Genomic DNA, 18,008 nt, shown 5'->3' with positions numbered 1-18,008 from the left:
TGGAGCCACCAGCCTCCACTGCATAAAAGGTTAGATTAGGAGTCAGAAACTGACAAGTCTCTGGGCCAAATTTGCCGGTCACCTCCCAGGATTGCTCCCAGGTCCTCAGTTGCTGATGAAAGGCAGGAATGGAAGGAGGAGCAGAAGCTATGGTAATTGGTGGTATTTATTTCATTTATTTATTTATTTAAAACATTTATACCCACCCTATATCATTAAGATGTCAGGGCGGTATACAGTTAAAATCAATTTAAGCCGTATAAAACAGTAAATAATTTTAAACACCTAAAACACATTAAACCATTAAATAAGATAATACCAATTAAAATCTAAAACTATAAAGCAGTTAAAACAGTGTGCTACTTTTGGGAATGCATTTTGCCCTCAATGGCTTTGGTAAGAAGCCATGTTTTTACTTGATGCTGAAATTAGACCAATGTCTGCACCAATTGGGCCTCCAAGGGGAGGGCATTCCACAATTGGGGTACCACAGCAGAGAAGGCCCTCTCCCACGTCCCACCATAGTGTATGTCTCGCACTGGTGGGATGCAGAGGAGGGCCCCTCCAACAGTTCTCAGTCCTCGGGCAGGCATATATAGGGAGAGGCGCTCCCGCAAATATCGAGGTCCTAAGCTGCTTCAGGCTTTAAATGTCATCCCCAAAAACCTTGCATTCCCACTGGAAGCATATTGGCAGCCAGTGCAATTTCTTTAAAACTTGTGTTACATGAATTTTATGAGATGTTACAGTCAGCAGTCTAGCCGCTGCGTTTTGCACTAGCTGCAACTTCCGAGTCGTCTTCAAGGGCAGCCCCATGTAAAGTGCATTGCAATAGTCTAATCGGGAAGTTACTAGCTGTGCCAGCGCATGTACTACTGTGGCTAGGTTATCCCTGTCCAGGAAAGGACGTAGCTGGCGGATCAGCCGAAGCTGGCCCCAAGTACTCAGGGCCATGAGGTCTACCTGGGGCTCCAGTGATAGGGATGGATCTAGGAGTACTCCCAAGCTACACACCTGCTCCTTCAGGGGGAGTGCAACCCCATCCAGGACAGGTTGCTTACCCAATTCCCGGACTTGGGAACCACCAATCCACAGAGCTTCCATCTTGTTAGGATTTAGCTTCAGTTTATTGGCCCTCATCCAGCCCATTATAGCCTTCAGGCACTGGTCCAGCACTTTCACTGCCTCATCCAACTCCAACGACAAGGAGAAATAGAACTGAGCAACTTCAGCATACTGGTGACACCCCACCCCAAAACTCCTAATGACCTTTTGTGCAACAACCTCACCCAACAGCTTCATATAGATATTAAACAGCATGGGGGATAGAATAGAACCCTGTAGCACCCCAGAGCTTAATAGCCATGGGGTAGAACAGGAATCCCCCGATACCACTCAATGGAATTGGCCCTGCAGATAGGAGTGGAACCACTATAGCACAGTGCCCCCAACTCCCATCCTGCAGACCTGATCCAGTAAGACACCATGATCAATAGTGTCAAAAGCCTCTGAGAGATCCAGGAAGATCAACAGGGTAGCACTCCCGCTGTCTTTCACCCAAAGTAGGTAGTCAGTCAGCGCAACCAAGGCTGTTTCAGTGCCATACCCTGGCCTGAAACCAGACTAAAATGGTAGCTAGTGCAGGGTAAAGAGTAGTTTGAAACTCTGGCACATCACCTTCCAATCTTCAATGAAGTGGTCATCCAGCAAACCGCTGCTGATGTAGGGATTAGATAGTTGATTGAAAGGAAAAACACATTGTTCTAAAATTTATAGTTGCCAGAGACCTTTTCAGAAAGCAAAATTTCAAGGTGAATTATAATTTCTTAGGGAAGAGCCCATCCCAGTACTAAGTCTGTAACTTAGAAACAAGGCCCATCAAAAGCCATGCATTTTGTTTATTTTCAGAGTGTTAGCCTGTAATCATTTTGCCAACTCATCTGATCTGTTCCAGTATGGTTGTTGCAGGCCATGAGTAGTAGCAGTTAACATTCAGTAATGTGTGTAAAATGTGCACATTTCAATCTAGTGCTTCTCTCAAGTTGACAGATGGCAAACAAGTGGTTCATGGGGTAACAGTAGGCAAGTAACCACTTCCAGGAGGGTCTCACAACATCCAGCCACAACCCAAGAAGCTCTGAAATGTTAACTTATTTATTTATGGCCTGCCCCGTCCCCAAGGATGTGGGGAAGATTATGGCAATCATTCATGAACTAGGCCCATACCTCTCCCCAAAGGGCTCACAATTTAAATAGGTATCTTTCTGCAACACAGACAACATACTTTTATACTTCAAGGCCATAAAGCCGTCTGCCTCTCTCAGATTTCAAACAGAAGCTTCCTTAGGAAGTTTGGGGTTTTATGCTGGGACTCAAGAGGGGAAGCACCTGTATACACTTCATATAGGATCCTGCCCCACACATGGTCACAGTCATGGTAGATCACTTAAGCTTGGACATGAGGGAATATAGGTTAACTACAGGAGCTTTGTCTGGTCTTGTGGCCCCAGAGAGCTCTTCCTGTTTTTGATGCAGACCTGGATAGATACTGGCAGCCATATGCGCAGTACAAATGTCAGCACTGCCTGGCCTGCATGAATCAGTTAGGGAAATGGTGCTCTGTAGCTGATGGAGGGGCAAAAATGAGGGGTAAATAAATTGCAGAAGGGGGGGGGTAGCTGCTCATCCTTTTCCTCCCTGTAATTTAATTGTTGTCTATTGCACTAATACCAGGGATGCAGAACTTCTGGCCCATAGGCCAAATTTGGCTTACGAGGCCTGCCCATCCAGCCTGCCTCTGGCGAGGCCCTGCCCCCTATAGGCTAGTGGGGAGAGGAATCCCCACTGCTGTTTTGGATCAGTGATCAGAACTGGGAGGGCAAGCAGCATGCTAAGTGCTTCACCTGGCCCACATCCTCCACAATGCAGAAAGCCTATGTGCGGTAAAGCCAGGTCCCCAACTAGGTCCCATTTCAGCTGGGAACAGGATGATGTTAGGGGGCATGGCCCCACCACTGACATCACCTGGGTCCTAAATTCAAATCCTGCCATCTCCAGGAAAGGATGTGACTATGAGCAGAACGTGAGCTTGTCGAGTTGTCTGAATTCCACCTCGAAGCTTCTTCCACCTCATGTCTGTATCAGATTGCGAGCTTTGTTTTTTCTTCTCGCACAAAAATGTGTTTGTATCATGTACATTTTTCCAAATACATACATCCAGTGTGCACATTTTTGGAATGCATGCATTTTTCTTCCATTGATTAAAGAATGTTTGTGCACATTTTTCAAAAGTACACATTTTTTCATGTTCATTTTTCAAATATATGCATTTTTGGAATGGTGTTTTTTTTTCATTCTGCAGATTGCACTGCAAGCTTGGAAATGTACAGACTTTGACTGCAGATTGTGTTCAGGTCCATGTTTGTTTCTGGAAGGTGATAACTGGGTAAATTCTGGTAAAAAATGAACTGAAACAAATCTCTCATACATCCCTATCTCTAGATAGGGTGGGAAAGAGTCCTGTCTGAAGCCCTGGAGAGCTGCTTCAAGTAGGGATGTACGAAAGTCCCTTACCTGAACTCAAAGCTTGATTCGCGGTGGGGGGGAGGCGCTCCGTCCCTCCCCCCGAAATTCTGGCTGGGGGGGAGGCGCCCCGTCCCTCCCCCCTGCAATTCTGGCCGGGGGAGAGGTGCCCCATCCCTCCCCCCTGAAATTCTGGCCGGAGGGGAGGCACCCCGTCCCTCCCGCCGCGAATCCTGGCCGGCCGGGATGCAAATGGCGGCGGCTGTAGCCGCCGCTGTTTGCGTCCCTGCAGTCAGCCATGATACGCTACATAAATGTTTAGGTAGCCTATCACGGCTGAGTGAAAAAACAAAACAAAACTGCGTGTACGCAAATGGCGGCGCCCATGGGTGCCGCCATTTGCGTTCCTTATTTTGTACGTGTAGTCTACATAAACATTTACGTAGACTACGGTGAAAATAAGGGGAACGCAAATAGCGTTCCCCTTATTTTCGCCATAGTCTACGTAAATGTTTATGTAGACTACACGTGCCAAAATAAGGAACGCAAATGGCAGCGCCCATGGGCGCTGCCATTTGCATACGCGCGGGTTTTTTTTTTCCACTCAGCCGTGATAGGCTACGTAAACATTTACGTAGCCTATCACGGTGTTTTTTTAAAATCTAGCCATGATAGGCTATGTAAATCTTTATGTAGCCTATCACTTTTTTTTTTTTAACTTGGAAATGGCGGCGGCGGCAGCCGGTCGGAAGACCGGGTGCCGCCGCACCGCCGCTGGAGCCGCCGCTGCCGCCAGGGACATTCGCACAAGGTAAGTCCCGTCCTGGCGGGGGGGTGGCAGACCGTTTCACCACCAATTTCGGGGGGCCGAATGTGCTGGCATTCGGCCTCCCCGAGATTCGTGGTGAAATTCTCTGACATCCCTAGCTTCAAGTCATGTTGATAGTCATGAGTTAGAGAAGGAACAGTGGTCCAACTTGGCATAAGGCAGCTTCCTATGTAGGTATTTTTAAAAAATACATGCATGCAAAACCCAGGGTTGTTTTTGCTCTGGCACTGCAAGACAACAAGCTATAGGTCTATGTTGCCATAACCTTCCTCCTTTCTTTTTCTTTTGATCCACCCACCCATAAGCCAAGGGGAAAGAATGAATGCTACAAAATGAACAGTATTCAACTGCTTAGCTTTAGGCTTGGCTTGGGCAGGTATTTCTGGTAGGGATGGCGGAGAATTTCTCCCCGAAACTTCGGGGGGCCGAGCGCCAACGTGTTCGGCTCCCCGAACAAGTTTTGGGGAGAAATCCTCCGCCCCCCCCGCCCCCCGCCCCCCCCCGGGACGGGACTTACCTTCCCTGAATGTCCCTCCCGGCGGCCTTCCCTGAATGTCCGGTTTCACTGAATTCACCTTCCCTGAATGTCCGGTGTTCGAGCGGGGCGGGAGCGGCAGCCGGTCTTTCGACCGGCTGCCGCCCCCGCCATTGCAATGAAAGAAAAAAACAAACAAACACGTCCCCTGATAGGCTACGTGACGATTCACGTAGCCTATCACGGCAAGATTTGCAAAGTCAGCCGTGATAGGCTACGTGAATCGTCACGTAGCCTATCACGGGTGACTTTAAAAAAAAAAAAAAGTGTGTACGGATAATGGCGGCCCCCATAGGGAGCCGCCATTCCCCTTCCTTATTTGGTCGCTGTAGTCTACGTCAATGTTTACATAGACTACGGCGAAAATAAGGGCAACGCTATTTGCGTTGCCCTTATTTTCGCCGTAGTCTACGTAAACATTGACGTAGACTACAGCAACTAAATAAGGAACGCGAATGGCGGCTCCCTATGGGGGCCGCCATTCGCGTACGTGCTTTTTTTTTTTTTTTTAAAGTCACCAGTGATAGGCTACGTGACGATTCACATAGCCTATCACGGCTGACTTTGCAGATCTAGCCGTGATAGGCTACGTGAATCGTCACGTAGCCTATCAGGGGACGTGTTTTTTTTTTTTTTTTTACTTTCGTGTTCGCGGCCGGGCGAGGCGGGAAGCCTCCTCCCCGGCCTGAATTTCGGCCGGGCGAGGCGGGAAGCCTCCCCCCCCAGCCTGAATTTCGGCCGGGCGAGGCGGGAAGCCTCCCCCCCCCGGCCTGAACTTCGCGGGGGGAGCAGCGAAGCGCTCCCCCCCACCGCGAAAAAGCTGCGAGAAAAGGTAAGTGACTTTCGTTCACCCCTAATTTCTGGACTTGGGGAGAGTACAATGACAAAGTGCGAACGCCCGTGTTTTAGATCAGGGCTTGCGTCTTGCTATAGTAGGCTCACTCGCATAAATCACTGCCATATATATAGACAGAAGAAAATATAAATTCTGCGAAAAATATAACATGGAGAAAAGGCCAGTGAAGTACAAGGCCCATTGACAAGGCTGCAGTTCACAGATCACGCCAAGCAAATGGTGCCACATTATATTTTCATGCATTTCCAGGCGCAGGGATGATTCATAATCCCTTTTACAAATATAATGTAAATCTCCTTAGAACAGCCTTCCTCAACCTGGTGCCCTCCACACAACCTGGTGCCCTCCACTACAACTCCCATCATCCCCAGCCAACGTGACCATTGTCCAACACATCTGGAGGGCACCAGGTTGGGGAAGCCTACCTTAGAAGCTATTTTTCTTCTTCTAGTATAATCTTAATTTGCTTTATTATGACCATTGGGAATTGGTTCATCTACCTGTAGCAGTAACAGAACACTTTAGTTTAATTGCAAGGTGAACATGAGGATGCGTATTAATAAGAGTTCCCTGTTCTCCTTTAAAAGCTTCTGCTTTTAATAAAAGGCACAAAGTGGGTAAGATTACAACCCTTTTATGTCTGTGACAATGTGGACAGTTTCAATTTCCCCCTTCTTCTTTAGGCAGAGTGTTAAAGCCGTATGTTGATCTAGGACAGGAATGGCCAACACTGTATACTCTGAGGCCACTGTGTTGTCCAGACAGTAGCTCTCAATCTGGAGGAATATTTTGCCAGACAAATTGGTTCTGCCACAGTCACAGGGGGTCTGGTTTCTTAAGGAAGAAAGTGCCATGTATCAGTAATGGCTACAGTTCTAGAGCACATACTAAACCAAAAGAGGGAGGTAATATTAAAGTATGAAATATCTCTATTGCAATTTCCCCTTTTGTTCTGAGCTACACTGCGGGCCAACTTTTACCATGGTTTGGTTAAAATATGCAGGGTCTTCAGGGGCCAGAAACAATTGCTTTGGGGGCCACAGCCAGATTATGGGCCACCAGTTGCTCATCTCCACCTACAAGGATGGCTTCACATGCTATTTGGAAGCAGGGAAAGATGAACCAAGAGCTGTACTTCCTCTTTTTGCAAAGAGCATTCTTACTATCTCCCTTGCCTAGAAAAGCATGTGTGTCTTGCCTAGAAAAGCATGTGTGGTCCCTGCATTGGGAGGAGGAGACTGTGCACGCTTTTTCACATGCCACTGCAGAAGAACTAAAAGTGTATGTGTGGCTCCCACTAATGTATGAACCTGCTCTCAGATTACATATAAAATAAGCTTGGAATATCAGCCTCATGAGTAGCTTGCCTGGTAGGAACAAGATATCACACACTTCACTTGCTCTCAGCCTGAAAGTAGGGGTCAATTCAGGTGTTGTGGCATGTACAGAGGTTTGCATTGCTGTACCTAAAACTGCATCTTATTCTTATGCTAAACAAATAGGAAGAGCTACTGGGCCCTCCCGTGGTGGCCACTGACAAGCACCAAATCCCCTAAATCCTGGGGTGCAGTGTTGCACCCACACATTAGATCCAAAGCCAGTGCACTGTCCCGAATCCGCTCTCATGAATTGAAGGAGATGAAGCACTGATACTGTGCCTGCATGAGAGGCGCTGAGATTTTTAGCATCTCCTACAAGTGGGCTATTTGTGTCACTATTTTCCGCATCCAGCATGGAAACAGTAATCATGTTAACATAAAGCAATCATTGTTCAAAGTAAATTTACTCAGTTGTGAGATCCTTCAAGATGGCTTGCAGAATATTGAAACCAGAGTGGAATGAATAAAGGCTATCACTGTTTCAGGATATACCCAGACTTTGAAACCGATTTTATTATTGGCCTGGTTTGCAAAAGTGTCTCCCCCGCTTCTGCAGCACTGGCAGAAAAATATTTCCTTTTGTATTCAGAAGAACAAATTCCTTCTGCCAAGAGGGTAAATTTATACTCAAGGAAACTGAGAATGTATTTAAAAAGGAAACAAAGAATAAGAGGTAGAAGTACGATATATGGAAGGGAGACAGGCTTCCAAATATTTGAAAATATTAGGTGGCAGAAAGTATTAGGTTCTCATTAGAAGGGGCATTAGGAAACAGAGACAGATTGAAGCAAGGTGCTGGGACAAGAAAACCATCCGTTCCAAGACAAGTAAAATGAAGGAAAATTGGTCACTGTATAGTTCTTAGCTTGGTTTTTAAACTTGTGATCATATACTCTGCCAATGAAAGAGGGAAAAGCGGGTGGAACGCAGTGAAATTACACTGGAAGGAAAGATGATGTCTTCTTCAAGGCTTGGTAGCACATGTTCATCACAGAGAGAGAAAAAGGTATCTGCACATGAGGATCCTAGACTGAGATGAGCGATCAGATGCCCTCTGATGTTAGGAGGGAATATGGAGTACGTAAAAGCCATTTCTAGAAATTATTTACAGATGTGCTCTAATATTTTGTGAATGTATTTGACAAGAAAATTAACATGCACTGAACTGGGTGAAGAATAAAAAACATTTGCAGATATAAATCTGGGCAATGTAGGAGCTGGGGTGTTTTTTTTTTTTAAATGGCTGCTTAAAATCCAATCCAACCAACACAGGAAGGTAGAAGATGTGAGCGTTTGCTGGAGATGGACGTCCCCCACCCCCCACCCAGGGATACAGAAGAGAGCTCTTTCAGCAAATCCCATCTCCATAAATCACATCTGCCCACAGCTAAGCCTGCACCAAACTTTCCCTTCAAAACACACCTGCCTTTCAGATAGTATTGATAGTAGAGCCAGAACAGGTATGGTTGTACCTACAGCTGGATGTGAGATGCCACCATGAAACCCGCCTATACACAGGAGTTAGGGTATAGGCAAATGCAAGTTAAAATCCTCAGCCCATCTCACTGGTGAATCATTCCTGTAACTGCTCTCTGCTTTTGACACCTAGCAGGCTATAATTTAAAGTGGGGGGATGTGTGGCCTTCCAAATGTTGTTGGACTGCAACTCCCATCAGCCCTAGCCAATCGTGAGGGGTTTAAAGGAATTTTTCATGCACAATGCTAAAACTGTATTCCCACCAGTCAGTTACTTCTGAGGACATGGGGGAACTACACTTCTGAGCTTGTCCCTCCTTGCCCATATAAGTTCTTCTCCTATCCTTTGCATATCTGCACTCCAAATGTGCAACAAGCATCTCAGGAATTACTCGTCACTCCAAAGAGGCTAGTACTCATGGTCAGTTCAGCTGGCAGAGGCGTCCAGCTTGTCATTTCACAGGGGGCGGTGGGGGGGGGGCAGGAGCTTTTTTTTTCAAATGGATGGGGGGCGGGGAGTTGAAGTTCCTCCTTACAGTTTATAGCATTGCCTCCAGACAAGGAACAGTGCTGTAGAAATGATGGCCTCTTTTATGCTTTTTTCTTTAAAGCTATTCTAGTCATTTGCAAATTTATGCAGATGTAATAGATTAAGTAAATCTCTTAAAATGCATTTGGTTAATCCTTTTAAGATTTCTTTACCTCATCCAACACACACACACACACACACACACACACACACACACACACACAATATACACAAAGGCTGGGGGGCATTTTACTACCCCAAAGCATTTCCCAATGTATCCTGGGGTGGTAAAATGTCCCACAACCAGAAATGTGTCTGTGGTGTCAGAAAAAGTATGTTTTAAACTGAAAATATTAGAAAAGGACGCTAACTGTCAAGGCAAAACTTTAGGTCAAAGTTGATTATTACTAAGAACTGACATTTTTGGTCCTGTGGGGGTATTTCTCCAACCCCATAACAAATCCATCTCTGGTGAAGTTAATGTTCCCATGGTTTGGGCCAACCTACTGACACCCCATGCACTTAAGCCTACTTCCGTAGATGGGGTTTTTTTTTGGGGGGGGGAAATCCATACAGACATCTTATAACCCCAAAACATTGCTTCATTTTAGGGACATAAAAGCACCGCAATGGCAAAATCAATAGATTCTGGAGATATGTTATGCCCCATGTTGGGGTTGTTTTTCCAGAAAGCAAGTGGTAAGAGGCTGAAATTTGGGGACATTATGCAGGTGACAGAAAGCAACATCATGGGAGGACTATGTTGTCCTCCCACGCAGTGTAAATTCTTTAAAGTAAATTCTGCAACGTAAAGTGAACATGGGTAACCTTTGAATCCCCACCTAACTGGAAGACATTTTTAATTTGATTTAATGTAATCTGATGTCTAGCCAATGAAGGTGCCACATTTACTTTACAAATATGGCATTTTAGTTTAACAGTTTGTAATCTGCCCAGGGAACATTACTTATTGAGCAGATTAGAAATGTAATAAATAAATACAAAAATATGAGATGTGCAAAAGGCTCTTTCAGTGACCTGTAGGGATGTCAGAGAATTCTGCCACGGATCTCGGTGAGGCCAAATGCCGGTGTATTTGGCTCCCTGAAATCTGTGGTGGAATGGCCTGCCACCCCCCCGCGGATCCCCCCCGGGATGAGACTTACCTGGGGTGGATGTTCCGGGTGGCAGTGGCTCCGGCGGCGGCTCCGGTGGCTGGTCTTCCGACCGGCTGCCGCCGCCGCCATTTGCAGTCTGGTCATTAGGGTTTTTTTTTTTTTTTTACAGAGACGTGATAGGCTACGTAAAGATTTAAAAATAATTTTTCCCGGTTAAAAAAACAAACGCGTACGCATTTGCATTCCTTATTTTTTGCCGTCTTAGTCTACGTAAATGTCACCGCCGGAGACACTGCCACCTGGAACATCCACCCCAGGTAAGTCTCATCCCAGGGGGGATCCGCGGGGTGGCGGGGGGTGGCAGGCCATTCTGCCACAGATTTCGGGGGGGCCGAATACACTGACATTATGGTGAAAATAAAGGGGAACGCAAATGGCGTAGTGGGCGCTATTTGCGTCCCTTTTTGATTCGCTGTTTTAGCCTACGTAAATATTTACGTAGGCTAAAATGGTGAATCAAAAAGGGACGCAAATAGCTCCCGCTATGCTATTTGTGTTCCCCTTTATTTTCGCCATAATAGTCCACGTAAATATTTACGTAGACTAAGACGGCGAAAAACAAGGAATGCAAATGGCGGTGGCTATAGCTGCCGCCATTTGCGTACGCCATTTTTTTTTTTTTTAAAACCCAGCAGTCACCGCAGCCGGAAATCCGGCTGCGGACGGCCCTGGCCTGGCCGGTTGTTCCACGGAACCACCGCGGAGCAGAGCCGGCCGTCGAGGATTCTGGTGGGGAGGACTGGATCGCCTCCCCCACGTCGAGGATTCCGGGGGGAGGGACGGAACGCCTTCCCCCCATGAACAGAATCCGCGAAGTTTAAAACAATAAAATTGTACAATAAAAACATCATTTTCTAAAAATACTCTAACCCATCCCAAATGCCTGCCTGAACAACCACGTTTTTAATGCGTGGCGGAAGCTTATTAAAGAGGGGGCATGGCGGAGTTCCACAAAGTGGGGGCACCCACAGAGAAGGCCCTCTCCCTTGTCCCCACCAGTCTAGCTGTCCTGGCCAATGGGACAGAGAGAAGGCCATCCAAGGCTGATCTTGTTAAGCGGCCTGTCTGGTGTTGCTTGTCCCCAAGCTTCACTACACACAACTGTGTATGTAGGGGCAGACCTACCATTAGGCAGAATGATGTAATGGCCTCAGGGTGCAGATGCTGGGAGGCAGTGATGACAGTCTCCCAGATGTTTCTTCTGAACTCCCTGCCTCCTTGTTCCCCTCTGTTGGAGGACAGAGTGGTGTATGCTGCACAACCTGTTCTGAAGCCCCTAAACTAGCCGGTTGCCTCAGGTGTGGTAGAGGATACTATCCCATCACCAGTGTTGAAGCAAGATTCAACTACCAGTCCAGTCAGCTTCTGAATGTGGAATGGGAGAGGGCACCATCTTGTCCTTTAACTCAGGCAGCAAATGGTCTTGAGCTAGCTCAAGTAATGTGTAGTTTGCTCCATATGGTTCTGGGGCAAAGAAGCTCACAAGGGGAATAAAAAATGCATACAACATTTGTATATTGAGGAAAAGTGCACACAAAAAAGCATATGTAGTGAAAAACACAATCAATTAGGGAAATTTCTTGCAAAAAAAATTGAATTGTATATTAGGCAAAATTATGTACAAAAATGCCTGCATGAGGAGAAACACATACCAAAATGTGAGTGAATTTTCATGCAAACATTTTTCTCAATATTCGGGATGAACCAAATTTAAGATTGGAAAAATCAGGAACTGAGAGGTACTGAAACTGAGAGTTTTGCCTATTGCTCCCTCTGGCCCCTTTCCCCAAAGCCTCACATTTATGTACAGTATTCTATATGGATTGGCTTACTGTTGTAGTATGTGATGATGATGATTAATTTTTTTTTTTTAACTGCATAGGTAAATTTCTCTTGAAAAATGGGGAAAGACCCAAAATTGCATCCAGCAGACACAAGCAACAAAATCCTTACATAAGAACAGGAACTGATATGCTCTGACACAAATCAGTCCTATAATGGAGGAGGTCAGGTGTTTACTACAGTGGTGTTGACCTTGTCGGAGTTCTGAGATTTATCAGCCTTGTCCTGGAACCATCAAGTTCCTGTAGCACAGCTTTTCTCCCTGTTCTCTGAAGAATCATAAAGTTTGAGAAAGAGTTGTGTACAGAGGGGATTTTTGTTGTTGTTGCTATTCCTGGAACTTTGTGAGTTTTTTCCCCCCAGTGTGTGTCTGTTCTCTACCATTGAGCTATTTGCACAAGAATAAACGTTTAGCTTTGAAAGTATGTTAAGAACAAAGCTGCAGAAATGGACTGGAATTTTCTTCATTTTCATCCATCTGGCTTTCATTGCCTGCTTCTCTTTCCTCCTCCTCCTCCTCCCCCCTCCTCCACCCCCCCAATCTTTTTAACACATGCTGCTGACCAAGTTGCAGGACAGATATAAAATTATAATTCATAATATCCATCATGGCAACCTTCCGTGCCCCTCGTAGTCTCTGGCTTACCAAAGTCCACTCACATCATTACAGCTACCAAGAATGGAGATGATGCTAGATAGACAGTAACTCAACCCTGTAAGTTAGATGATTGCTAAATGCTGCTTATATTAAACTAACATTCCTTATTACAGAACCTAACAGATCCACCACAGTAAATTGGTAATCCACTGGCCACTTGCACTGGCTTATGCAACCATCCCCTTAGAATGCATTCCAATACAAGCAATGACAAGTGGAATAATATGTTCCTTATCTCTGAAAATTAATCTCTGGCGAAGGGGGAAATTGTTAAAGCTTCATTGGTAACTTATGTTTTAGAGAGAGAATATTCCTGTCTCAGGGGGAGAAGATTGAACTAGATCAATGGTTTTCAAACTTTCTACCTGCAGGAAATCCTTTCCACATTGATTCATCTGCCAAGGGACCACTGAGCATATGCCACTACATTGCAAAGAATTCCAGAGTGTTCTAGGGTTTACACTCAAAGAATTCCAGAGTGTTCTAGGGTGCACACTCAAGTTATGCAGTGCTCAGCAGCCTTTGGGGACTGAGCGTGATCTAAAATACACCAGTACTTGCCCGCAGCACCTTACTGGAAACACATGGTGGACAATTTTGTCTTTCAGGAAAGTTTAAAGAAATCCCAGAGTTCCTTGGAATGGAGTTTGTAATCCACTGGACATGAGTGCTTATTGCTCTATTTCTAGGACTGTAAAAGGATAACTCTATGCTGTACTCCTAATGCTGCATTTCCCTATGTGCTCTTAAGGTTATAGAGAGGTATGGCTGAAAGATATTCGACTTTTATAACATGACAAGAGTGAGACGCAAGCCTCACTTGCATATCCAGCAAATCTCTAGAAGCTGTTTTACCAAATGCATGTGTGAGCTGCTCGTGCGTGGACCACTTCACACACTGCATGGAACAAGCTTCTATTTTTCTTCTTTGTGTCTCTGCAAGAAAAATGTGGAGAGAGACATGTGTCAGAGCAAACATCTATGAGCCTTGGAAAACTGTGGCTCCCAGGCATGTGTTTTCAGATGCACATCTACCCTCCATATGTTATGGTGGTGACCAGGAAATTTACCATGAAATAGATACGACATCTAAAAACAAACTATGGGCCTGATCCAACTTGGTGTTGCTGTATATTTAATCTCTAGTGACCAGTGCTGCCATTATGCATTTATAGGGCAGGCCCAAGACATTTAGCTGCCTGAGGCAGAACAGTAAAAGGAGTCTTCCCACACAAAGTCAAATGGATAAAAGTCAAAGAGTATAGTAACCTAAGCGAGTCCAGTTATTTCAGAACCTGAAGCACCTCTCCCCCTTCTTGGCAGTAAACATACAATAATAATAAATCAAATAACTAAAAATTTGCTGTCCTTTCATGACACTCAAAATCACTGCCCAAGGTGGCTGCTTCACTCTGCCCAGTGGATTTATCCAGATCTGAAACATGCCCTACTATGACTTTCTTTGAATCACACGCTGCATCACGGATACTTAAGTATGGAAACAAAACCAGCTCAGCTACATTCAAAATGGTTACAGGAGAAATCTGCTGGGAACCTCTTCTCAGTGTACATTTATGTTGATTCCTGCTTAATGCACATATTTTAAAATGACAGAGATTTAACTTTTTAAGCATTCTATATTAAGTAGACCTCTGAACTGCCAGAACGGAAAGACTTCAGTTTTAAAAGAACACAAACAACGAAGTAACCAAGTAACTTAAAATTCACAAAAGGCAAAGTTAACCACTCCCACCAGTTGGAGAAAGCAATCCTATGGCCAATAGACAGCATATAGGGGGCCCAAAGGATTGTTTGGTTTACTGGCTCCAAGTTTGGAGACAGGGCTCTGACCTCGGAGCCAGTAAACCACACTTCCCTCCCCAATCTGGTGTGGAGAGAACCATGCTGCCACCTCTCTGTGCTTGGAAACCTGAGTGTGGAAATGGGGAGAAGGAGGCAGTCCTGGGGGCAGGGAGGGGAAAGGACCAGGGAAGTTTAAGGGAATTTATAAGGGAAGACCTTACGCAGCTTCCTGTGCTCACCCCAGCCTCCTTCCCTCCTGCTCCGAAGCATACATCATAGCTAGACGTGTGAAATCGCCCATCTTGCAAAAATGCAGGGCGGCCACAGCACGGAGGCGAGGATCGCCAATATGCTCCGGTCATCCTCCATTAGGATACTTGGCAGCCTCCGACTTCAGAGGCTGCTGACTATCAACATAGGAGTGCACCCTAAAAGCTCAAAAAAAGTAACATATAATTTTTAGCACTGGATATTGTATATACTAGTGACAGAAAGGGGGAAATGTTTCCTCAGTTAGGAAGTTGATAATTTTCTGTTCAACCAGTTCCTCCCATTGCATAATCATCTTTCTCCCCATCTACCCTAACTGTTCACTGCGCTTTTGATCATATTAACAAGACAATTCTTTTTTGCTTTTATTTTTTGAGAAGTGACTTACTTTCCCAGCTCATGTTTGATCACTGAGATATTACTGCAAACTGTGCTAGGAATGTAACTGATCATTTCAACTCTTCTCCATATGGAGCTTCCCCAGATGGAACAAACATGTGTGAACAATCTAAGGCATTTGAAATATTTTTGATAGTTTCAGTTTTGAATAGTCCACTGTAGTATTAAACTAGGATCAGGTGTGTGTGTGTGTGTGTATTTTAACACCCCTGAAACTTCAAAGAACACTCAGTAATGTTCAGAAAAAAAGCTGCCAATATTTGAGATTATTTTGTGTTTTGTTCTTACACTCTCTTGCTTATTACAGCTATTAACACAGAGAAGTCTGAAAACCTGACCTCATAAAGATGACGGAAACTGGACCAGGATAAACTCTCTCACTGTGGGTAGCTTTGTCACCTGTATAATTTTGCCACACATCGGTTGCAAATGTGGGGTAAAATATGTGGAAGAATGTAAGGTGAAATGGTTGCCTGCACAGTCTCGTAATTTGTACGTATTTCAGTCTTTCTCTATTTTTTTGAACTCAGGCTCCCATTCTAAACTTACTCTAGCTTCCAGGACAACCACCCACTCACTCAAGATGGATCATCTCCTTGGCACATGACTGTACTTCCTGCTCAGCTGAATCCATCCCACTTCTGTGCATCATAATCTATGAACCAGGCTACAGGGATATTGAATATTATTTCAGCAAGCACGCTCTCCATTCCCCAAGCATCTCTACAGCAGCCTAAAATCCTGCATTTAAAATGGGGCTTTCTGCTTCCGTTTTAAATGCAGGACCACGATGGACTCCCTTTACACTCCCTTATCTGAGTCTTCCATATGTTTCATTATACAGCTGCTAGATGGTGCTCTGGTCTAGCTCCTCTTACTGTGACTTTTCCTTTTTCACAAGGGAACTGAAGAACTCAAGCATGGTAATTTGATAGCTCATTATCTCCCACCTTTTAAAAAACGGAATGAAGGTTATTCAGTGTGGGAGATGCCCTGGATGTTCATGACATCATCTAGAGGGCCTGCAAACGTCCGTGAGTAACCAACCTCAATAGCGGGATAAAAACTCGGTGTGAAGAAGTCTCAGCATCTTCCCTCCTGCCTTGCTTCATTCCCATCCTGGATTAGCTGATGTGATGTGGTCATAATGTGTAGGACTGGAGAGATTCAAGTTCAAACATTCAGTGAGCCACAAAGCTTACTGGCTGACCCTGGGACAGTCTCCATCTCTCAGCCTAACCTGTTTCAAAGGCTGGTTGCAAGGCCAAAAGAGATGTGGTCATGGGGATCCATGTGCATCCATGTAATTTTTGTGAACTGCCCAGATTGCTTTGGCTATTGGATGGTATAGAAATGAATGAATGAATGAATGAATGAATGTTGCCCTGAGCTCCCTTGAAGAAGGACAGGACAAAAATGTAACAGAAAACTCCCTGAATATAGTCATTACAATTCAACTTAATGTGTTTGTGTGTGTACGGGGAAAAACTTGTCTCTTGTAGGGAGCAGAAGGGACTGATACTCCTTGTGACTTCTGAGGTAGCACTGTTGTCACTCAGACTGTCTGAGGGATGGGCAGATCGACTGCTGGCAGGAGAATGAGTGAGGCCTGTAGTAAGGGGAGAGATGAGAAGACTCATTTTGAGCTCATCCTCCATTCCATTGTATAGTGGAATTTGTGAGTCCCTGATTGTTTACCTACATCCAACCCTGAGAATAACCTTGAATATATTAAGGTGGATATGAAATAAATCTGTGCAATTATTCTAGATACATGCCAGCAAATGTAGTCCCAATTTTGCTAGATTCTCTGACCCTCAAATATAGTTTGGGAGAGTGCAAAGTTAGCTGCAAGACATTCAAGGCCAACCATTCTTCTTCTCCTATATGCAGGAGGCAGCATAGCCTAACCAAAGCAAAGAGCAAACAGCCGCCTACCTCGGAGGACAAGGTTCCAAGTTACAGGCTTTCAGCAACTGTGGCGGACGCCGGCTGCTCACACACAGATTCTCATCCGCAAACTCTCTGGTCTGTTTATTCAGGCAAGTCACTACTGCCTCTTGGACACCTGCACACACACACACACACAAATTAAATTAAATTTCATTTAAAAATTCCACAGTCAAGATTCTGGACAGAGAGTCAGCAGAGAAAAGTGCAGACATGACACCAGCAGGGGCCCGTCTGAGCTGCTGTAGAGTTCCTTGCCTCCGGGAGAACAATCTGACACTCTTGGCTGTCAACAGGGCAGGATCACACAACACTGCCACCCAAAGAGCAGGAACAAGGGGACTTGGACACGGCTTTTAGTAAGCAGAAATAGAGTGCCACATGGTGGGTGAGCTGTTCTTTTGCTGCATGGTGCCTGTATCAGGATGGTAACTGAAACATGCAAAGGCATTGGAATTTCTCCTTTGGCAAGCTGCAGTACACACACACACACACACACACACACACACACACACCAGATTCTTTTCTGATTAGACAAACATTGCTCTGCTCTTTCAAGGAAGAAACACACAGCTGTGGAGTCACTTCTTTCTGTAGCTAAAAGTCAGTGCCCAGTTAAAGTTTTGAGTTATGAAGAGGAGACTAAGGACTAAGTGAAGGTTATCATACCACTGCCGCTACCACCACCACCACCACCGTCTTGTACTCCATATGTATGTAATATGGCTCATGGGAAAGAGATTCAGGGTCTTTATCTATCTACAGGTCTGTAGGTGTGAGTA

The 18,008-nt window shown here is 45.2% G+C and overlaps 1 protein-coding gene across 1 annotated transcript in view; it reads right to left on the bottom strand.

Moving 5' to 3' along the window:
- Positions 1–18,008, bottom strand: part of ADAMTSL1 (ADAMTS like 1) — a 372,341-nt gene that overhangs the window by 101,656 nt on the left and 252,677 nt on the right. The window contains exon 15 of the mRNA XM_084832134.1: positions 17,215–17,344. Within this exon, the coding sequence (XP_084688260.1) occupies positions 17,215–17,344 (130 nt within the window). The remainder of the gene's footprint in view (positions 1–17,214; positions 17,345–18,008) is intronic.

This window comes from Heloderma suspectum, chromosome 2, assembly GCF_057233095.1.
Source record: "Heloderma suspectum isolate Gila_16-S chromosome 2, 16-S_ref, whole genome shotgun sequence".
In the NCBI taxonomy this organism is placed as follows: domain Eukaryota; kingdom Metazoa; phylum Chordata; class Lepidosauria; order Squamata; family Helodermatidae; genus Heloderma; species Heloderma suspectum.
The sequence above is the reverse complement of the archived record's forward strand: the minus strand, read 5'-3'. Positions and strand labels throughout refer to the sequence as shown.